General features: G+C 42.9%; 1 protein-coding gene across 1 annotated transcript in view; it reads left to right on the top strand.

The window, feature by feature from the left end:
* Positions 1-22,898, top strand: part of me1 (malic enzyme 1, NADP(+)-dependent, cytosolic) — a 74,863-nt gene that overhangs the window by 42,259 nt on the left and 9,706 nt on the right. Inside the window, exons 4-6 of the mRNA XM_052064732.1 lie at positions 2,570-2,645; positions 7,008-7,169; positions 14,784-14,887. Of these exons, the coding sequence (XP_051920692.1) occupies positions 2,570-2,645; positions 7,008-7,169; positions 14,784-14,887 (342 nt within the window). The remainder of the gene's footprint in view (positions 1-2,569; positions 2,646-7,007; positions 7,170-14,783; positions 14,888-22,898) is intronic.

Here is a 22,898-nt window from a genome sequence, read left to right as displayed (position 1 = left end):
TTGAACTTCATTCCCGTTTCAGTGGTTGAATTTCTTACTGAAAGTCACACTCAGAACTAAGGAATGCCTTTTAAGTTTTATTATTAACACAATTGTAGTTAATTGTGCACTTTCATGACAAACTGTTGCTTAAAACGGTTTGCTGATGGTAAAATTTCCACCCCGACTGTGAAATACAAACAAAGCAAAGAAACAGCCTCGTGCAAAGTGACTGTTTGAAGTGAAGCAATTCCTTTGTGTTGTTTTCTCCATACTTTCTATCTTCAAAGATAGAGAAATGATGTTCTGCACTATGTGAGGCTTTTAAGTGATTTATTAGCAATAAACAGAATTTGCCTTTCACCCTAAACCCTCAAAGTTCTTTCTAATTCTTTGCGATGATCGCTTTATGAAGTGCAGATAGGCAAGAATGACTTCATTTCACAGCAACGCATACAGCTTGAGTGTAATCTCAAACTCTTTCTCACACTTTTCTTGATGGGGGTGTAGGACCAAAGGTTTTTATGGCACACACGCATTCCCGTTCAATCGATCAGACTTTCTTAGAGCAAAAAAAAAAATCATCCTGAAGAGAATAGCAGTACATGTATTTAACAAAGTGATGATGGATTTAAAAGCTAGTGACTCCTGCCGTCATCTATTCAACTTTACCTCTTTGCTGTTCTTGAAATTTCTGCCAAGAGTTACATTCTCTGTGGGTTTTTAAAAGCTATTAAAACAGCTTCCCCTGTTGCTCTGCTTTGTCAGGGTCAAATGTCCTTGAGTTCAACAGTATATCAAAGTGCAGAGGGACAGAAAATGAGAAATGGATGAGGTATATGTCACCTGAAATCTTTTTTGGTGACGTTGTTTGACAGAGATTAGGGCAGTCCTGCCACTGCTGGTACGCTTTAATCATCTCATGCAGTTGTTTTGCAGGCATCATATTGCGGAGCTGACCTTTCCGTCTCATTGCTGCTTGAGCTCCTCAAAATCCTCGCTCTACTCTGGCAGAGAATCATGTCCTCCTGTTTGCCACAAACGTTTTCTCTCTGAACTTGTGTATCTATAATTGTATTACAATATATGTGCAATTTATGATAATTGTGTAAAATGCAATATACATCATTTGTGTCCGCCACCGACTGCCTGAAGACAGCTCGGATAGGCTCCAGCACCCCCCGCGACCCTTGTGAGGATAAAGCGGATGGGAAAATGGATGGATGGATAGATGGATAGATGGATATGATGCGGGATTTATGAAGTATTACCATCTATCATTTAAATCACAAAAAGCCAAACATACAATTGTTACTAAATATGTGATTTCTTTTTTAACTGCAAACTGCAAGCCTGTATGAATTTACAAAAAAAACCTAACAAAACAGCAAGCACTTAATTTCTTCCCTGATGGCAGTTTCCAGGATGATGATTCCAAGAATCATTGGATTGGATTTTGAACTGTGCACAAGTTATTTAGGCAGCAGGAAGTGTAATTTTCACCTGTCTATAGTCCAGAATTTAAACCCAATGATATTGTTTTGTGTATAAAGAATAAAGAGTCTGTCCAGGTTTTCAGATGTACCATTACTGATTAAATGTAGTGGTTGTGACAAATTGATACACCTCCAGGTGAAATGAATGTTGGGATATTGGATATGCTTATTGAACTGATGCCATACCGAACGTTCTATAATCAAAGGTACCAATGTGCAATATATATATATGCGGTATACAGTATATACCAAGGCAATTTAAACTCAACGAAACTAGAGTGGTGTGCTGAGATTTGCCTTTTGACTGATTGAATAGTCGCCACAGTAGGTGGGAAGATATATTGTCAGTTTATATTTCCTCACCCTGAAGCTGTCAATTCACTATTATAGGACACATATAGTCACGTTATTTTCCTCGTAAAGTCCAATGACAATTTTTTTCACTTGTTGGATTTGACATTTCCTACTGTGCACTTTGTCTGGCAATGACCATAAAAGAATATTACAAATAGTGACATTTTTACAATTGCTGCCATATGGCTGAGATGTCCTATACCATGAACAGATGGGTTTCTTGGGAAGAAAACACAATATAGCTGGACCCCACACACAAAGATGATCTCTTTTTCCTGGGATTGTCTCGCAGCAGAGGACATTGATGCCAGCTGGTAGGATAGGATGGGGTGTACGGACGGACGGGGGTGATATGAATGAATGAATGAATACTGTGGTTGCCGGAGGGGTCCAAAGTAAACTCCTTCAAATGGGACTAGGCTCAACAATAAAGTCCATCACTAAAATGCCTTCAGTATTTCATATAATCCTGTTTAGGGAGGTCAAGGCGCAAAGGCAATAACAATAACATATTAACCTATGAACTAAGTTTTACCACTGTTTTTCTTTCAAATCATTTATAAGCACGTTCAAAGTACCCTGTAGTTGTTTTATTGTTGATCCCAAAATCATTTTCATGGACACTAGCTTGTTGGGATGGTTGTAACTAAAGGGGGCAGCAGGATTTTGTTATGCTCGTGAAAAACCCAATCAAATATCTCAAACAATTGTTTTGATACCTTATTCGTTCTACATTCCAGAGGTCTATTCATCACTGTCCATGACCGTGGCCACATTGCATCACTACTACGGAACTGGCCGGAGAAAGACATTCGGGTAATGTATCATTAAAACTCTACCATTTACTGTGAGGTGATTTGCTCATCTTTGATTTCAATTGTTCCGTACACCAAACTGAGCTCATGAACAAATATATTTTGAGTGTTCACCTAAGCTTTCTTTGTTCTCTCTGATTGAATAGCACGATGATTAAAAAAATGAAACGGCATAAACAAGATGTACATTGAATGTCTACAGTACACCAATAAATGTACTTATTGAAGAACCCTAAAAAAAGATAATTGAAAGATGAATTACGGTAATTTAATTCTTGGTCTCTTTTTTCCCCCACAAAATCTAAATAATTAGGCTTTTACTTTTATGAACAGTCAACCAGAGAAGGCCAAAATTACGTAGGCCATATTTACTTGTCATTCAATTAAAACGCCACGCAATTCTTGTCTAGTGCATTGTTAACAGCAACATGCAATATTCCAACATCAGCATAGTCGATACGTTGCTGGCTAATATACGGTACTGCAAACGTTTGACTTTTTACCTGTGTGCATCAATCTGGGTTTTTTTGTGACACATTTGCACGTCACTCATAATCTTGTTTGAGGCATAATGATGAAATCAGCGGCTATTCCTGGTATGTAAAATATAGCAATAACCTGAGCCACCTGTTCACAGCTGTCAACAAAAGGGCATTTGCTTCACCACATACGTTCCATCACTCATACGGAACCCACCTGTAAGATTTCAGTCGAGGGGGGACAAGAATGAGCCATGTTAGACCATTAAATTGAGTTTTTTTTCTTCAGAACATTGATTCACTTGTCACATTCATGTGAAGTGCAGAGAACCAGTAAAATGAGTGTTGTCTTACTTTGTGTATGTCTGACTTTGTCGTCCCTCCATGTCTTTCTAAACACAGAACGCTATTGTCCTCTAGTTTGCCCATCAAAAACCCGAGTAGGAATGATTGTCATATGCTTTTTTTTTCCGTCATCGGGCCTCACGGCAGTTATGAATTACGTATGGATTGTGGCCTGAATGAAAAATGTATAAATAACCACTCAGATACCAATGCTTCTGCTCCAGCAGCTCAAGCGTCAGTATTCTATTTGAAGTCTTCCCAATTAGTACAAATGATTCATCAATAATACAATAATTAATCATCCAGATAACTTGATATTTACACACACAGTTTCTAAAATAATAAAGATTATACGTACAACCCTACTGTTGAAAGGAGACTGATTTTGCGGGACTGCTTCGCGACAACCAGGTGGGAACTCTTCAGCGAGGTTCATGGGGAGGACATTGATGCACTCACTGACACCATCACGGATTATATAAACTTCTGTGAGGAGAACACCATACCCACCAGAACTCTGCGGTGTTTTTACAACAACAAACCATGGATTAATCCTGACATAAAGACCCTGCTGAAGGAGAAGAAGAGAGCTTTTCGGTCGAGAAACGGAGAGGAGCTGAAGGCCGTGCAGATTCGGCTGAGAAGAAAGATCAGGGAGGGGAAGAAGATATACAGGATGAAATTGGAGGACCAGTTACAGGCCAGCAATGTCACTGGTGTCTGGAGGGGCCTGAAAACCATCTCAGGCCATGACAGCCCAAAGACAGTGATCGAGAAGGACAAGGACTGGGCAGATGGACTGAACCATTTTTTCAACCGTTTCGACCAGTCGTCTGTCCCTTCCCCCAACCACAAACTGCAACCTCTCTCACTGAGGACTTCTTCCCCTCCCCCTCCTCTTTCGACCAGCTCTCATCAACCCAGTATGTCACCTGGTTCCTGCCTGTCCGTCACAACAGAGCAGGTAAGGAACCAACTGAGGAAGATGAATGTGAGGAAGGCAGCAGGTCCGGACAAGATCAGTTCCCGGCTCCTCAGGACCTGCTCTGACCAGCTGTGTAACATTGTCCAGCACATCTTCAACCTGAGCCTGAAGCTGGGCAGAGCTCCACAGCTGTGGAAAACTTCGTGCCTGGTCCCAGTGCCCAAGACCCACCACCCTAAGGAGCTGAACAGCTCCAGACCGGTGGCGCTGACGTCTCACCTGATGAAGACGCTGGAGAGAGTCATCCTCGCCCATCTTCGACCGCTGGTGAGCCCGTCACTGGACCCGCTGCAGTTTGCCTATCAGCCTGGCATCGGCGTGGAAGACGCCATTATCTACCTCCTCCACTCAGTGCTGTCACACTTGGAGAAGGCTGGGAGCACTGTGAGAATCATGTTCTTTGATTTCTCCAGTGCCTTCAACACCATCCAGCCCAATTTGCTGGGAGGCAAACTGCAGAACGCCGGAGTGGACCTCCATCTCGCAGCATGGATCACAGACTACCTCACAAATCGGCCGCAGTACGTGAGATTGCAGAGCTGTGAGTCGGACCGGCTTCTGTGCAGCACTGGAGCGCCGCAGGGGACTGTTCTGGCTCCATTCCTGTTCATCCTCTACACCTCGGACTTCAGACATGACACTCCAAACTGCCACCTTCAGAAGTTCTCCGATGACTCTGCGATTGTTGGCCTCATTACAGAAGGGGACGATCGGGAGTACAGGGGACTGACAAAGGACTTTGTGGACTGGTGCCAGCAGAATCTCCTCCAGATCAACCCTAGGAAAACTAAGGAGTTGGTTGTGGATTTCTGCAGGAAAAAGTCCTCACCAGCACCAATGAACATCCAGGGTATGGACATAGAGAGGGTGACCTCCTACAAGTACCTTGGTGTTCTTCTCAACGACAAACTGGACTGGTCTACAAACACGGACACCCTGATTAGGAAAGGACAGAGCCGACTCTTCCTACTCAGGAAACTGAGGTCTTTTGGGGTTCAGGGGTCACTCCTTAAGACGTTCTATAACTCGTGGTGTCCTCGGCCATCCATTATGGCATTGTCTGCTGGTCAGGCAGCATCTCGGCCCGGGACAGAAAGAGACTGGAGCGACTGGTCAGGAAGGCCAGTTCTGTCCTGGGTTGCTCCCTTGACACTCTGGAGGAGGTGGGCAACAGAAGGATGCTAACTAAGCTAAAAGCTATGATGGCCAGTCCCTCCCACCCCCTCCAGCCCGCCCTGACAGCACTTGGTAGCTCCTTCAGCCAGAGACTGTTACACCCGCGCTGCAAGAAGGAGAGATACCGACGCTCGTTCCTACCGACTGCTGTCAGGCTGATGAATAAAAAATAACAATCATAATAATAATAATAATTTTTATCCATTCATATTGTATTTAATTGAAAGATGTTTGATGTTTTTTTTTCTCTTTCTCCTTTCTTCTTTCTCCATGCATTCTTGCTGCTGGAGGCTGTAAATTTCCCCATTATGGGACGAATAAAGGATATCTTATCTTATCTTATCTTTGTTTCCTCTTTATAACCACTTCTAAAAACAAGGCAGTGGGTATTGTATTATTGTCGATGTCTTATTTATTTCAAGTCTCTTCATGATCATCAAGAGTTTTTTAAAAATATCCATACAAAAAACATGATTTTTTTAATACACATGGCACCTGTAATAAAACACACTTATAAACACAACTTTTATCCAAACGTTTTAAGCCCTACTGTACTTTTATCAAATTTTGCTCATCAAAATGAATGGAGCCACTTCCACTGGCGTGCAAGCAAGTTGGCTGTGTTCACGCCCACAGTGCCCACAAATGCCTTTTTCTAAAAGAAAACACCACCCATGCACACAGTTAGACTTCACTTTGCGCGAGACATGCCCTTGGTACGAAATTAAGAGCCTCTGCCATGCATCTGGGGGTAAGCACATGGCCATTTGGAAGCTCCAGACCATATTTTTTGAGCAACTTGGAGCAAGAAAAATTACACTTTCACTTTGGGCTTCATTGTACTTTCTTCGGCGGCCAGCACCATACATCACACGCCAAGCCTCTGAATACCAAATTGTTGCATATTGGGCAACCAAATAGTGATATCCTGTAGATAAATAAGTAAAATGAAAACCATGTACATTAACTCATTGACAGAATTCAGTTTTGTAAAACAATAATCAACATGACATACAACATACGAATGATTATTATATGTATATACTATATGGTATTATTACCAATTAATGCTGCTGCTTTGATTAGGCTACTTCATGGCTGTTGGACAGATGAGATATTTTATTTTGAAATACCAAAGCAAGAAGTTCCACTCGAATTTAAATCATACAAAGGCATCTCACACAAACAAGTGAAATAACTTGGCTGGACACATAAAAGATACTTCCTGAACACTACACATTTATCAAAAGTGGTTATTAAATTAATCTATTGTTGCAATAAAATTGTGATTGTTTAGATAAGAACCTGGATAGAAACTGTGGATATCCATATCTCAATATAATGTCAGTGTCACTAGCATTATGTTGATTGTTGACAGGCTGTATGTGTGACTGACGGTGAGAGGATCTTGGGCCTGGGAGACCTTGGCTGCAATGGGATGGGAATTCCAGTGGGCAAGCTGGCCCTCTACACAGCCTGTGGGGGCGTTCCCCCAGAGCAGTGCCTGCCCGTCCTGCTTGACGTGGGTACAGACAATGAGGTAAGGACAAAAGACTGAATATACCTCTAGGCCAGGGGGTCGGCAATCCATAATGATGGAGCCATATTCGACAAAAAAAACCAAATGCCTGGAGCCGCAAAAAAAGAAAAGCCTTCTCAAGCCTTGCAACGTGTCACGTTCTGCCCGAAGCGATAACTATCGCTCCGTGCAGAACAATGAAATAAAGGGTTGGATCCCCGGAGAACAGACAACGAAAAAATCTTGTCAAAGAAAAAGAGTGTCTTTAATGACAAAAAACAGAAAGAGCCCGACAGGGAAAAACGGTAACACAAAACGCTGGTCAAATAAGGACCAGGAATAACAAAGAAGGATACTTCAACTGAAAACGCTCGCGGAAAACAAAACGACGCGAGGAGGGCCTGAATTGGCGGAAATACGAGTAATACAAAATCTAGGAGCTAAACGCGAATAACAAGAGTAACGGCCGTAAGGCAAAAAGGCAACTGGTCAAATGACAAAATAGCGAGATCGAGCGCGAGAGCAATATGGCACGGCGTGGAATTCTCCGGCAGTGAGTAAACTGCCGGAGTCTCCTAATAAAGGAAGCATAATCATCCCGAAATGAACAACAGGTGTGCAGTCGGCGGAGAGAAAGCCCGCTCCCTGCAGGCAGGCACGGAACGTGACACAATGAAGGCAACACATGCTGTATGTATCTATACTAGCCTACTATCAAAATGACTAAATTGGCTATAAATACTATATTTTTCCCTGCACTGCATCTGTAGAGCCAGGGTGCCCAACCTTTTTTGACCGAAGATCTACTTTTCGATCAACCAACCTCCCGCGATCAACCCATTACTGCACACGCATGCATACGCACGCTCTTAGACATGCATGGCGACCTACCTTCGTCGAGACCAGACGCGAAGGCATTCGACACACTTTTGCAGCATGTTAATTACGTAGCTCATGAGTACCATTTTAAAATGCCTCTATCGGCCCTCCAGATTTCCATTCTTTGCCAGTACCCTCGGTGAATTGTACATGAAAGGCCGGGATTTTTTTTTTTTTTGCACCAGCCACCTGCCTGGCATTCCGCCCTACTCATAGAAACGTGTGTCGCAGGCAATGACGCAAATCTTTGTTGACAAAAATGTTGAAATTTAGATTTTATTCGACACATTTTTACAGTATTAGATAACGTTAAGAATGCTTGTGTCAAGTTTTACCTCCTCCATAAACCATATTAAAACAAAAAATAGAATTCCCTCCCCCATCTTTTTATATTTTCAAACATTTTTGAAAAAGCTTCAGGGAGCCACTAGGGCGGCGCTAAAGAGTCGCTTGAGGCTCCGGAGCCGCGGGTTGCCAACCCCCGCTCTAGTCAAATTGGTTCTATAGAAGAGTGAAACAATTGCTACAGTATGGCATCATAATACACAGTAAATTTCGTAGCGTGCGTTTTACCCTTACAACACTATATTTGGTCCCATTCTAAACAGAATGAAATTTGAAAGTAAAAATCAATTTTACACTAAAAAAAGATTGCGGTGGTGTTTACTAAAAATAAAAAAAAAAGGTTTTATCACTCAGAAATTCAAAGTAAATTTCACAAGGAGTAATACATTTTGAATAAATTTTACTTGCATAGTAAAAAAAAGTTACTAAAGGGGTGAGGAACAAACACACAACCTTCAGGTTAAGAGACAGCCACAAAACCACCTGGGTCATGCCACTTCTACAGCGAGCTAATAAATTGCTGATGACAGATGGAATACTTGTATCTCCAAGACCTAAAGAATTTTTGGTCTTGAAGAGATCAGCGATTTACTAACTCTCGGTAGGAGCGGCATGGCTCAGGTGGTTGTGTGGCCATCTCCCAACGCCAAGGTTGTGGGTTTGTTCCTCAAAATTTTTTTGGTTAACTAATACTTATGTGAGTACATTTTACGCAAAAAATCTCATTGTAAAAGTTACTTAAAATTTTAGAGTGAAAAAACTACTAGCTTTTAAAAAATATATATATATATATCATTCCAAATTTGATCCTCTTTCACTGATTTTTTTTACTCTGAGACTGGGAACAAATCTAGTCTTTTTAGAGTAAAATATACTCCACAAAATATGCTGTGTGAAGTTTGGTTGGGAGTGTAATGCTACTGTAAGTTCAAGTGAATACACTACAGAGATAAGGTATTTCATTTTCAAATTGATGAACATTGTTTGTTTTTGTTTTTTTGCAAATACACTATCATGTTGAGTTTGATGCCTGCAACAAATTCCAAAATAAAGCTGCGACGGGGCAACGAGAGACTGGGAAAGTTGAGGGACATAAAAAAATAAAAATAAACAATTTAAAACTAGTTTGGAACATTTTACTCAGTGAGGGGGTTAATTGGAAACAGGTGAGTGTCATGATTCACTTAAAAACAGGCATGTCCACCTGCGGTCTTACAGGGCCGCTGGCTGTTTTCCGTCTTGAAACCGAGCACACGATTCAAATGATCAGCTCATCAGCAAGCTGTGAAGAAGCCTGAAAACGATCCTGATTATTTGAATCACATGTATGGCAGGAGGGGCAAAACTAAAACATGTAGGACAGTGGCGCTTGAGGACCGAGTTTGTACATCCCTGCTATAAAAGGAGCATCTACGAAAGGCTCAGTTGTTCACATGCAAGGGTGGGGTGAGGTTTACCATCTCGTGAACAACTGCGTGAGCAATAACATTTCTCAACGTGCAATGAATTTAGGGATTTCATCAATGATGGTCCTTAATATCATCAAAAAATTCAAAGAATTTGTAGGGATTACTGTTGAGCCTAGTCAGCAGCCTGAATTTTAGTTCGCTGGTCAGCGCTCTGCACTGCCAAACCGGAGAAATGTTACAGATATCTGTCACCACTGAATGAATATGTATATGTGGCGCATATCCCAGCATCCCCATCAACCAAAAGGTGGGTCAAAATGATATTGCCACGTGGGCTCAGAAACACTTCCTAAAACCATTGTCAATTTACAGAGTTTGTTGCTACATCTCGAGATGCAAGTTAAAACTCCTACCATGCAACGTAAAAGCCTTATATCAACAACACCCAAAAACGCTGCTGGCTTCTCTAGGCCTGAGCTCATCTGACGTTAAGTGGAAAAGTGTGCTGTGATCCGACATGCCCGCCCGCCTTTCAAGCAGTTTTTTGAACGTTATGAACATCGTGTCCTCCGGCCCAAAGAGAAAAAGGATCATCTGGAGTGTTATAAGCGCAAAGTTCTAAAACCAGCATTTGAGATGGTATGCGGGCATCTATAGTGCACATGGCATAGGTAACATCTGTGAGGGTACCATTATTTCTGAAAGATACATTCAGGTTTTGGAGCAGCATAGACCTCCATTCAAACAATGTAATTTTCAGGATTGTCCGTACTTATTTCGGCAAGAAAATGCCAAGCCACATTCCGCATTTGTTTCAACAGTGTAGCTTCGTAGTAAAAGAGTGCAGGTACTAGACCGGCCTCCCTACAGCCCAGACCCATCTCCCATCGAACATGTGTGCCGCATTATGAAGCCTAAAATACGACAACAGAGACCCTGGACTGTTTAGCACGTAACTCAACTCAACTCACCTGTATTTATAGAGCACTTTCAAACAGCCATCGCTGCATACAAAGTGCTGTACATGGATCCATTAACATATACAACAAACAGTAAAGCAATTTACTGAACACTGAAACACTGAAAAGCAAAACCAATAACAAATCAAAGTCATGCGGAGTCAAACATAAGTTGTACATCAAACAAGAAAAAGAACAAATTCCACCCAAAAAGCTTCAACAATTAGTGTTCTCAATTCCAAAACACTGACCGAATATTGTTAAAAGGAAAGGTGATTCATGTTCCGGCTTTTTGGAACATGTTGCAGGCATCAAATTCAAAATGAGTGAATATTTGAAAAACAAAAGAAAATAAGGTTTCTCAATTTGAACAAAAAATATTTTGTCTTTATGGTGTATTTAATTGAATATAATTTGGAAAAGTATTTGCACTTTATTGTATTCTGTTTTTATTCTGTTTTAAACACTTTATTGGAACTGGTGATTTTGTGAAGCAGAAGCATTTAGTATGCAATAAAAATGTTACGATCAAGCACCAATCGTCGTTAGTAAACACTTACTGTTTTCTATCTTTTACAAATAATTTCAAGGCAAAGCTAATCAACTGTTGAGCTGATTAGTAAGTTTACAAGCATGAGAAGGATCCCGACAGTGTGTTGTTCAAAATTGGATAAGGCACGCCTTGCTTCACAAAAAACGTCAACCACCTACTCCCAGGAAACCCCCTTTAGAGACTTTGTATCGCCGCTGATGATTGCCAGCTGGTAAAGCACATCTCTCTTTTGCTGGTACATGCAAGTACCGGCCAGCCAGCAAACAAAGCGCCCACCAACGGTCCCTTACCCAAACTGTGGGCAGTCTAGCTTGTGTCTGTAGCTTTGAACAGATTCAGACGAAAATAGTTAGCATGTCTATATTTACACATCTCTCTATGTACTCTATCCATGTCGTGTCGGCCAAAGGCGTGGCAACCTTAGGTAGGGTTCTGCGCCTGATTCCAGATACACCAGGCCTGTCAGAAATTGTTGTGCATTCTACCAAAAGACAGACTTCAGATGACTTTGCTGCTGCAGGTCAGCTCCAATGTCACAAATTTCTGATGTGTTTCAGGAACTAACATTTCCAATATATACAGGAAAATGTTGCACATGCAAATAATGTTTATAACAGAAATGTTTGTTGCCACAACTGTACTAGTGGAAACTGTAATTTCTCGGCTTAACCCTGGTATTGTGTTTGGGTCCAAATTGACCCGTTTTCAAGTTTAGATATGTAAAAACCACCATTTCCTTTTTTGTACTCAAGCAATGCCGCACTCTTTTGCAAATAATATGTATAATCAGATGGTTTTAAATCTGGTGGTTGTCTTGGCCAGTCCAAAATGTTTCACTTTATCCCTCTCCCTCACTTTACTACAACTTTGTACTTTCGTTTTATACTTCAGTTACAGCTTCTTTAAATGTGCTGCAATCCTAAATAATATAGGACATTACCCTTACTTCCATTACTTTTGGCTGGAATTGTACGTGTCATGTTATGTTTTGATCACTTGTGTTGTATTTGTAAAGCAGCAGCAGAAAGGAAAGCTAAGTTTGTTTTTTCCCCTCAACTGCCAGTTTACCAGACTTTTTCTTTGTCAACACACAAATAGTCATGGTGATTCATTCCTCCAATCCCAGACGACCTTGGCATGGTACATCCTGGACAGATCACCAGTCAAACGCAAATCAAATATAGACGAACAACCATTTTTACTCACATTCCATGCTAATCAAATGACTTGCACACATTGGAACGTTGGAGGACGGAAACCAGCACAAGGTCAGGGAGAGCTCGTGCTAACCTAGGAAGGCCTGAGCTGAGATTCTAAACTAGAACCTAAACTCTCGACTGTGATGTAGATGTGCTTGCTACGAATCCACCATCCTTCCCTCATGGTGATAATTTTTTTTCCTTCACTTAACGTTACCATCCATACTGTACCAATAAGCAATTTAAATATTTCATACCTGTACATTTTGTTCTTAGATGTGTATACTTTAATGACATTAGACCAGAATAGGTTGGAAATATGTCTGAATGGGGCTGAACTGTCACGTGTACTCATAATAATTTGCTACTCTTTTACAAAACTTCTCAAAGAGATTAAAATACACTGCTGGGCTGTGGTTGAATTTTCAATTTAGATTTTTTTCTCAAGAGATGACAGCCCAAATGAGATTTAATTGGCTCAATGGGCCAGCTATATGTCTTAAGAGTGGCAGAGTTCCTAAGGAGGCTGGTTTCATTTGGGCCCTGACACTTTTTAGGCTGCAGGCTAGTATCGCATGCCGATGTTTGAAATGACTGTTATTATGGGATTATATCTGTCCTTGAGTGTGTATTGGGAGAGTGGTAACAATTTATTTCTCCCTCTACTTCAATTCAACCTCCCTCGAAAGAGAGAGAGAGAGATAAGCGCTATCGCAGCTCGGACTACTGAAGGCACTCATAAGAATTGGCTTTGCGGACAGGAATAGCGGCATCTAGCAGCCTATGAATGGAATGTTGGCAGTCCTTCAGATTGCTCACTCTTGGTCTTAATCTACCACTTTGCAATCCATTTTTTGCACAAATGAACAATTTAATTAATCGTCGTCAGCCCGGTGGTCGACTGGTTAGCGCGTCGGCCTCACAGTGCAGCTGTGCAGAGTTCGGTCCGGGCTCCAGCATCCCTGTGTGTGTTTGCATGTTCTCCCTGGGCCTGCGTGGGTTTTCTCCGGGTACTGCAGTTTCCTCCTACATTCCTAAAACAACAACCATAGGTTAATGGAACACTTCAAATTGTCCCAAGGTGTGAATGTGACCATGGATGGTTGTTTGTCTGTGTGTGCCCTGCGATTGGCTGGCAAACAGTTCACAGTGTACCCCACCTACTGCCTGAAGACAGCTAGGATAGGCTCCAGCACCCCTCGCAACCCTAGTGAGGATCAAGCGGTTCGGAAAATGGATGGAAGTATTAATCTTATGTCAAATTACGTATTCAGGTTTTAATATTTGTAAAGCACCTCCTTAAATGGTGTTGCATGTCCTGGGATTGAAGTAGAATACACGTAAACAATTCAAGAAATCAACAGAATGATGAGTTTGAGTCGCAAGGGCCTGAGATGTTGATGTTGCAGTGTTTTGACCGGACATTTGTTGTCATGAATAGCACAGCAACAATGTACTGTATGTGCTATTCCCAAAATCATGCAATCTGGGGCAAACTGTTGTGCAGATCATTTGCAGTTTGCAATGCTGTATATGAATACATCAGTTGCAAGCTCTGCAAGCTTTTCCCATGACCTTTCTCATTGCATGCGATTGCATCACTATTGAAATGACCACCAAAGTCGCCTTGGTATTAGTCCACTCCGTGACATCAAATGATCACGTTTTGCCTGTTTAGATTACAGTTTACCTTGGCCAACTCCTGCCTATTACTGTCCAACAAATGCCTGCCAGGAAATGATTTGTCAGCCTCATATAAATAATGTTCTGGGTTGGTTCTTGACCTCGCAATGGAAAGGTGGCTGCTCCTCACTCCATGATTTGCTTATTTTAGAGCCACTGTGCAATTACATATTCAAAGTGCATGGGAAGTAAAAGGATGCCTTCTCAAATGAGGCTTGAAAGCAGCTGCAAAGACTTTGGGATTAGACTCCAAAGACAAAATTGATCATAGTCAGTCTAAGCAGAAATATATCACTTTGAGAGATGTTAGATTGCTGCCTGGTGAATTATGTACGAACATAAAACATGTATAGAAAGCATTAAATTGAACAAATGATGAGGGTGAGGCTGTGCTTGTTCACATCATGCTTCACAGCAGCACCAGCCCTCACCACAAACTCAAAGAAAAATTGGGCATGTTTTGTGGAATGGCTGGACTCCAAAACATTTTATTTATTTTAGTATTTAGTAATCAATTAAATAATGAATTAAAGAATGAATGCATCATTAAAAATACACCTCCTGGTAGTTTCATGTCTTTTTTATCCTCTTCATTGTGTGTTTTTCAGGCACTATTGCAAGATCCACTGTACATTGGGCTCAGGCACAAGAGGGTGCGAGGCCAGGCATATGATGACCTGCTGGATGAATTTATGAAGGCTGTGACAGACAGGTCTGTGCGGTTTCAATTCGTCATTTGCCCACTTCCTCTTTACAGTGTGCCGCTGTGACTTTCAGACATGCAGCTCTCTTAAGCCATGTGGAGCCAACTATACAGTATATGTATGCAGTATGTGATGCCGTCAGACCCATTTTGCGGGATTCAGCTGTCTGGAAAACTATTTACCAGTGCATGATTGGACTTTTATGAGTGGAATTTTGCGTCCAATGCTATTCAAAACCGTGCGTAATAACCGACTTTGTTCATGATGAGCAGACCTTATTGAAAAATGATCAGAGAGCCACTAAAACCACCAGAGCTATAGATTTCATTCACAGCTATGAAAATGGGCCAAAGCTCTGAGTTGTCCTTGATGACAGTTTTGTGTACATTTGATGTATTTGGGTGCCGTTACAGATTTACTGTATACGTATATCGCAATAGGCTACGCCAGAAGCATCGCCGTGGCCACTGATGTGCTTTTGCTTGGCTACTCCTTGTCCGAACTTAAGAAAGAACAGAAATAGGTTTGGCAATAAGAAGCCACAGCTCTAATAACTGGGTAGCTTTTCAACTACAGGGAGCAGAAGTGCTTTCCCCAAAAAGGAGCCACATGGGTGGAAAAATGAATAATTACAGGCTCTGGGATTGAGTGAATGATTATAGCTCTGTGGACTTGTAAGTAATATACATGTTTATTTTTCTGACAAAGACAACAAGCATGAACCCAATTACGCCATATTATAGCCACAGCAAATATAGATACAGACAACTTCAGATAGGATGCATTTTGAAAGTAAAGATAACTTTCAGTTGAAATAAGGCATCGGTTTTGCATACGGGAGACGGTGGTTCGAATCCCGCTTGGGGCAAAAATGAGCACATAACACCATCCAGTGTGGGTCCTTGAGCAAGATCCTTCACGCTAATGCCTACCTCATACAATGATGAGAGACAATATAACGAATGAAATGCCGGCTCAGACGTCGCCCGGCCAAACAAGGTCTGCGTCAGGTGCTGGGGAACCAGAGCACCTTGATGAAAAATGGGCTACTGGAACAAAGCGGAGATGGGCGAGATGCGATGACACGGCTCTGTTGGAATGCTACTACTCAAGCAACCCTAGTCAGAGGGGTTACATGCAGAGAATGTGGGCTAAATGGTTACTTCGAAACCCACAGTCACGGTTGACCACGAAACAACTAGTAGCTCAGTGTTCCAACATCCACAAACGGCAACTGTTGTCACAACTTGAGATGGATGAGGTACAACGCAGGTTCCATGGTGAAGGGCCCCAGGCTGCCAGATCAGAGGAGGAGGTCATACAAGAGATTGGGAGGCAAGCCCCAATGAATGCAGATGATGAGATTGGGTGGCCAGTGAATGAAATGCTGAGCGAGGCAGCAACTGACCTGAAAGCTAAGATCATGGCGAGAATGAAAGCTGGGCAACCTAGAAACCGATTACAACGGCTATGTGAAATACCATCTGAAAGTCTCATAGAAAGTGTGAATGCAGCACTGAGGGCGATCCCGACCGTAACGATCACAGACACCAATGAGCTGATATACACTTCAGCATCAGTGATCCTGGAGACTCTGGGCTATAAGAGCAACCATGGAAGCCATGAGATACGTTACCCACCATGGAAAAGACGGTTGAAGGCTAAGATCAAGGCGGCCCGGAAAGATGTGAGTCAATTGACGGAGGCCCAGAGAGGTGTGATGAAAAGGCCGATACCCGAGAGGTACATCCAGATGACCATACCTGAAGCACTCGAAACTGCCAAACAAAGGCTCCAAGCCTTGTCCAGTCGCCTAAAGCGGTACACGAAAGAGAATGAGGCCAGACGAATAAACAGGCTGTTTGCAACACAACCTGCGAAAGTGTATGCTCAGTGGCAGGGTCCTAACAACAGAGCTGACCCACCAAGACTGGAAACTGAAAGGTACTGGAAAGGCATATGGGAGAAGGAGGTTGCACATAACAGCAGTGCACAATGGCTGGTGACCCTGAGAGAGGAGCACAGCAACCTCCCTGAACAGAACCCAGTTACCATAACAGTGGCAGACATACAGGAAAGAGTCTCAGATATGAAGAACTGGACAGCACCAGGCCCGGACATGGTCCACACCTACTGGCTAAAGAAACTCACAGCACTCCATGAGCGCCTAGCAGTACAAATGAACCAGCTGCTGAGGGATGGGACTCACCCAGAATGGCTAACCGAAGGGCGAACGAGCCTGAAAATGAAGGATCCCTTGAAGGGCGCAGTCCCATCCAACTATCGGCCAATAACCTGTCTCTCCACAACATGGAAGCTCATGTCAGGCATCATTGCGGCAAAGATAAGTGGGCACATGGATCAATACATGAGCGAAGCACAGAAGGGCATTGGTAGAGATACCAGAGGAGCCAAACATCAGCTCCTGGTTGACAGAACAGTCGCACAAGACTGCAGGTCCCGACGTACCAACCTGTGCACAGCTTGGATTGATTACAAGAAAGCCTATGACTCGATGCCACATACATGGATCACTGAATGCTTGGAGTTGTGTAAGGTGAACAGGACCCTAAGAGCCTTTGTTGCGAACTCGATGAGGATGTGGAAAACCACACTTGAAGCCAATGGCAAGCCACTTAACCAAGTGTCCATCAAATGTGGCATATACCAAGGTGATGCACTCTCCCCACTGCTGTTCTGCATAGGACTGAACCCCCTAAGCCAAGTAATCACCAAGACAGGCTATGGATACCGCCTCAGAAATGGAGCTACAATCAGTCACCTCCTCTACATGGATGACATAAAGCTGTATGCTAAGAGCGAAAGGGACATAGATTCCCTGATCCACACAACCAGGATCGACATCACAGCAGCGACATCGGGATGTCATTCGGGCTTGAGAAATGTAGTCGGATGGTGACTAAGAGAGGAAAGGTAGTCCGCACTGAAGGGGTCTCACTCCCTGAAGGAACAATTGCAGACAAGGCCCTACACGGGATGTACAACCGGACCATAACTGAAGTGGCCGATCTCAAGAAGTCCTATCAGTGGCTAGAGAGGGCTGGCCTGAAGGACAGCACAGAGGCACTCATCCTGGCTGCTCAGGAGCAGGCCTTGAGCACCAGAGCCATCGAGGCCCAGATATACCACACCAGACAAGACCCAAGGTGTAGGTTGTGCAAAGAGGCACCTGAGACGACAAATAACTGCAGGGTGTAAGATGCTGGCAGGGAAAGCCTACATGGAACGCCATAACCAGGTGGCTGGCATAGTCTACCGAAACATCTGTGCGGAGTATGGACTGGAAACCCCAAGGTCAAAATGGGAAACACCTCCGAAGGTGGTGGAGAATGACAAAGCGAAGATCCTCTGGGACTTCCAGATCCAGACTGACAAGATGGTAATGGCGAACCAACCAGATATCGTGATCATAGATAAAGGGCAGAGGAAAGCCGTTGTAGTGGATGTAGCGCTCCCAAGTGATGGAAACATCAGGAAGAAGGAACATGAGAAACTCGAGAAATACCAAGGGCTCAGAGAGGAGCTGGAGAGAGCCTGGAAGGTAAAGGTGACAGTCGTGCCTGTGGTGGTCGGAGCACTCGGGGGAGTGACCCCCAAACTAGATGAGTGGTTGCAACAGATCCCGGGAACAACATCGGACATCTCAGTCCAGAAATGTGCAGTGCTGGGAACAGCAAGGATACTGCGCAGAACCCTCAAGCTTCCTGGCCTCTGGTAGAGGACCCGAGCTGAATGAGGGACGGACACCACCCGAGGGGTGAGTTGAGGATTTTTTTTTATATATATACAAATTTGTCTGCTTGCACCTCGATCAAATACACCAAAATCACATTACATCATCTGTGCAGCACAATCGACCTCCTTTTAGGCCGTATAAAATTTAGTCTACTTTTGTCACCAAATTGGAAGAGGTGCCATGGGGTGCGGAAATTCACCATTGCCCCGGCACGAAAATGACGATGCGTCCGTTTTCATCAATCCAGACTACTTTCTGTTGCCAGCAAAGTTATGAAAGGGAGAAGTAGAAGAACAAAAAGTATATAAATAAATATAAATGATCAAATTTAGATATAAGCATACTAACAATTGATGAGTGGGGTAAGGTTTTCAGGCCCGTCTATTCAATAGCCTGACAGCAGTCGGCAAGAACGAGTGGCGGTACCTCTCTTTCTTGTAGCGCGGGTGTGTCAGTCTGTGGCTGAAGAAGCTGCCCAGTGCTGTCAGGCTGGCCTGGAGTGGTTGGGTGGGTCTGTCCATCATAGTTTTTAGCTTTTTTTTTTTTTTAGTTTGTGAGTCAATGTTACATGAATATAATGTGAAAGCAGAAATAATGCAATATGCCCTCATCCTGGATATTAATTTTTATATTCTGCTCAGGTACTGTCACAATTAAAGGAGGTGTGGCTGTATGTCACATCTTTAAGGAGGTTCTTGCCGAAATCAATTCCCCTTGTAATAGTGTGAGGGCTTTCCCACCAGGCGCGCTGACAGATGCTCATAATCTTGACAAAGACCTGAACACACAGACAAAACAGCCTGGCTGCCAAATCGATTTGAGTTATGGGATTTTTTTCTTCTTTCATAGCAGCCAAAAAATCCGGCTGGACAATGTCAAATTGCACCATCAGTGATGCTCACAAACATGAGGATATAGTGTTTGAGGTTTTGGGCTCGAGTCAACCATCTTGACAATCAGGATGTCATGATTCCCATTCTGCATTTGTTTCCCATTATGTCATCACTCTTCCCTCTTATCAGGGACTGATCAAGCCATCACCATTAGTCGAAATATTCATCAGGTCAGGTCTCACATCCAAGACGCATTTCATGTATCTGAGGATGAATGGCGTGACTACTAAAGCAAAAAAAAAAACCACAGTTGCATTTATCTAAGCTCACCTCCAATGTTTATCAATATAAAAAACTTGAACTAAAGTAGATTGCACTCACCGCAGGTGAGTGTTGGTTCAAATGTAGTAGAGCTCGTTTCTTTGTTCCCTTGTGGTCTGTGTAAGCAATAACTGTGCTGCTCATACATACTAGCGAATGTGCTGGTATGGAATGTGTTGGTAATAAATGTGAGTCAATGACTCATACCACCGTAATCCATTGTAGACACTGTAATATACAAAAGTGTTATCGTACCCAAAACCCAGCGTTACACGAAAAAACCCAACCTTTGTGTGTACGAATGCTAGCTTCCAGACCTGACTGTCCACTATGTCCTTTTTAAATGCTTGTGCATCCCTGCCGTGCTACCATGAAAGGCATCTTTGCATCCCAATACTGTAATTATTTTGGGTGACATGTGCCCTAATTCTGTTGCTAACAACAATTCGGCATGACACCGCATAAGCCATCGTGCTTTGGTTTACATCGGTGTTTCCCAACCTTTTTTCAGCCAGGACACATATTTCAGATCAGAAAAAAAATTCACTGCGCAACACTTAGCAAAACGACTGACAAAAATTAAATAAATAAATGGGGTCATTATGTAATATACGTTGGAAGCATCGATCAATTAACGCAACATTGTTTTTTAAGCGAGAGAGGAAACCGTTGTTGGTCCAAATAATTGCAATTGGATAATTTACCATGGCACACATCATGATCTCTTTCGAGGCACAGTAGTGTGCCACACACAGCACACGGGTTGGGAATCACTGGTTTTCATGTCTGATGACCCCAATTACCAATACTGAGCATGTGCGTCACAGCCCGGCAGATGGCCCGTGGGAGCAGCAGTAGATAGGCCAGTAGAAAGTTTTGAGAGGAAAAACTAGGCGTCAAAGTAAATAAATAAATGACTACATTGAATATGAAATTAATTGTGGCCGATTTAGTCGACAAAACTCGTCAATTCCTAAAAGACTGAAGTTTCTGATGGAACTTCTGAATTGTGTAACATGTCATTTCGCAGTTTCCCCCACAAAATTGGGCAAATCTTTTGATTTGTTTAATTGGCTCATTTTGGTCACATGATCACAAAAGAGGCAACACTGCCTGTAGCTCGTACACAGTTTGTGGCTGTGTCTAAAATGGGACCTTCGGAGGACACAGCCTGAATGTGCACATACTCTATTCCACGGAAATTGATGATGAGTCTGAATGAGACCTAGATTCTGTCAGGCTCCAGGCCGCAGACCACCATTTGAAGATACCGGTATTCAACATGCGTTTGATAAATGGAAATCAGATGTTTTACTGAAAGTCGTTAAAATGACAATGGGATAAACTGAACAACACAGATGTCCTCCACACACTCACGTGCACACACACACACACACACACAGCTTTCAAGACACAAACACTCCCTTCATTTTCACTGGCTAAACACCGACACCGAGAAAGTTCTAAACTGGGAAGATATTCTGCTTTCTCTTCAAACCCGCAACCTCACCAGTAGTTAGATGGTTAGAGGATTTTGGTCGAGATTTTTATTTCACATTTCTATGTCTATCATTCTGATATTTTTGTTGAAGTGACTAAGCTTCCCTACCCTGTCATTTATCCCCAAAAAAGATTACCCTTACGTTTGACAAATGGAAAGTAGAAATGGTTTGTCTTAACTGAATCAGGAGAAGTGAGGCAAAATCCTCTTCCTCTGTAGAGGACCCTTTAGTCTTGGTTCATGTGAACTTTAGTGACCTTACCAGTAGGAAGCTCCACCTGCAAAAGGTCAGTGCCCTGTCGTTGCTTTTCTCCATTTACAAAAAGGCCCAACATAGTAAAAGGTTGATAGCACCCTTCTTTGTCCCATTCTTCTTTGTCTTTTTGCAGACACGCTGTGCTTTGAGAGCTGCTCTCTGCTTGATCGAAAACACATTTTCTCCACGACACGACTGCTGTGTTGGCAGCCAGGCTCATAGTCTTAGAATTAAGAAGCAAATTCTTGCAAGTGCCGCAGAAGGAGAAACACTGACTTTCTTCCGGACATTTGCCTTTAATAAAAAGCTAAAACAAAATAGCATTAAAAAAAAGACAAGAGCAAGCGTGTAGTAAGTGAGCTGTGGGAGCAGTTTGCCACTGTTTGCATGACCTCTACCAATTTCCTCTGTTGTTCACTCACAGAAACATGAGCTCTGCTGTTTTTTAATAGTTTCCAAACACCTCTGTCCTTTTGGGCTCTTGTCTTTTTCCGCTGAATTTCAGAGGAATCAAAACGACTCCCAAATTCGGTTATTGTGGAGGTTAATCTATTTTTCCGAAACATGTACTGTACAGCGGAGATCCCTGTTCAAATGCCAAGAATTTGTGATAAATAAAAAAATGACACCAACATAAATACCTTCAAAACCTTTTACACACACGCGCCTCAGCTGTGCAATAGGTTGTGTGAGGTAAAATACATGAAGCACAAACGCAGCGATAATAGGAATGACTCACTCCGTCTATATTTGACTGCCTGGGATAGTCCTGTCTGATATCATAACAGATGCAGACAGGCAAAAACTGAAACGGGAACTGCCACAAACGAAGCCTGCACATCTTACAAGTACAAAAGAAGGATCTATCCGTCATACAAAACAAAAATAAATAAATAAATAAAAGAAAGCCCCTCACACTATCCAACTGCCCTGTGTCAAGCGTCGAGACCTTCAAGTTCCTGGGAATCACAGTCTCCCATGACATGAAGTGGGAAGTCAACACCAGCTCCATCCTGAAAAGGGCCCGGCAGCGAATGTACTTCCTGAAGCTGCTGAGAAAGCAGGGCCTGCCACAGGAGGTGCTACGACAGTTCTCCACAGCAGTCATCGAATCAATCCTGTGTTCTTCCATCACGGTTTGGTTTGGGGCCGCCACAAAAAAGGACAAAATCCGACTTCAACGGACAGTTGTGGACGGCGGAAAAAATCGTTGGCACCGCCATACCCACTCTTGAGGACTTGCACACTGCAAGAATCAAGACAAGGGCACAGAATATCCTCCTGGATCCCCTGCACCCTGCCCACCACCTTTTCCAGCTACTCCCCTCAGACAGACGCTACAGATCCATAC

The sequence above is a fragment of the Hippocampus zosterae genome, chromosome 5 (assembly GCF_025434085.1).
Source record: "Hippocampus zosterae strain Florida chromosome 5, ASM2543408v3, whole genome shotgun sequence".
Classification (NCBI taxonomy): Eukaryota; Metazoa; Chordata; class Actinopteri; order Syngnathiformes; family Syngnathidae; genus Hippocampus; species Hippocampus zosterae.
The sequence above is the reverse complement of the archived record's forward strand: the minus strand, read 5'-3'. Positions and strand labels throughout refer to the sequence as shown.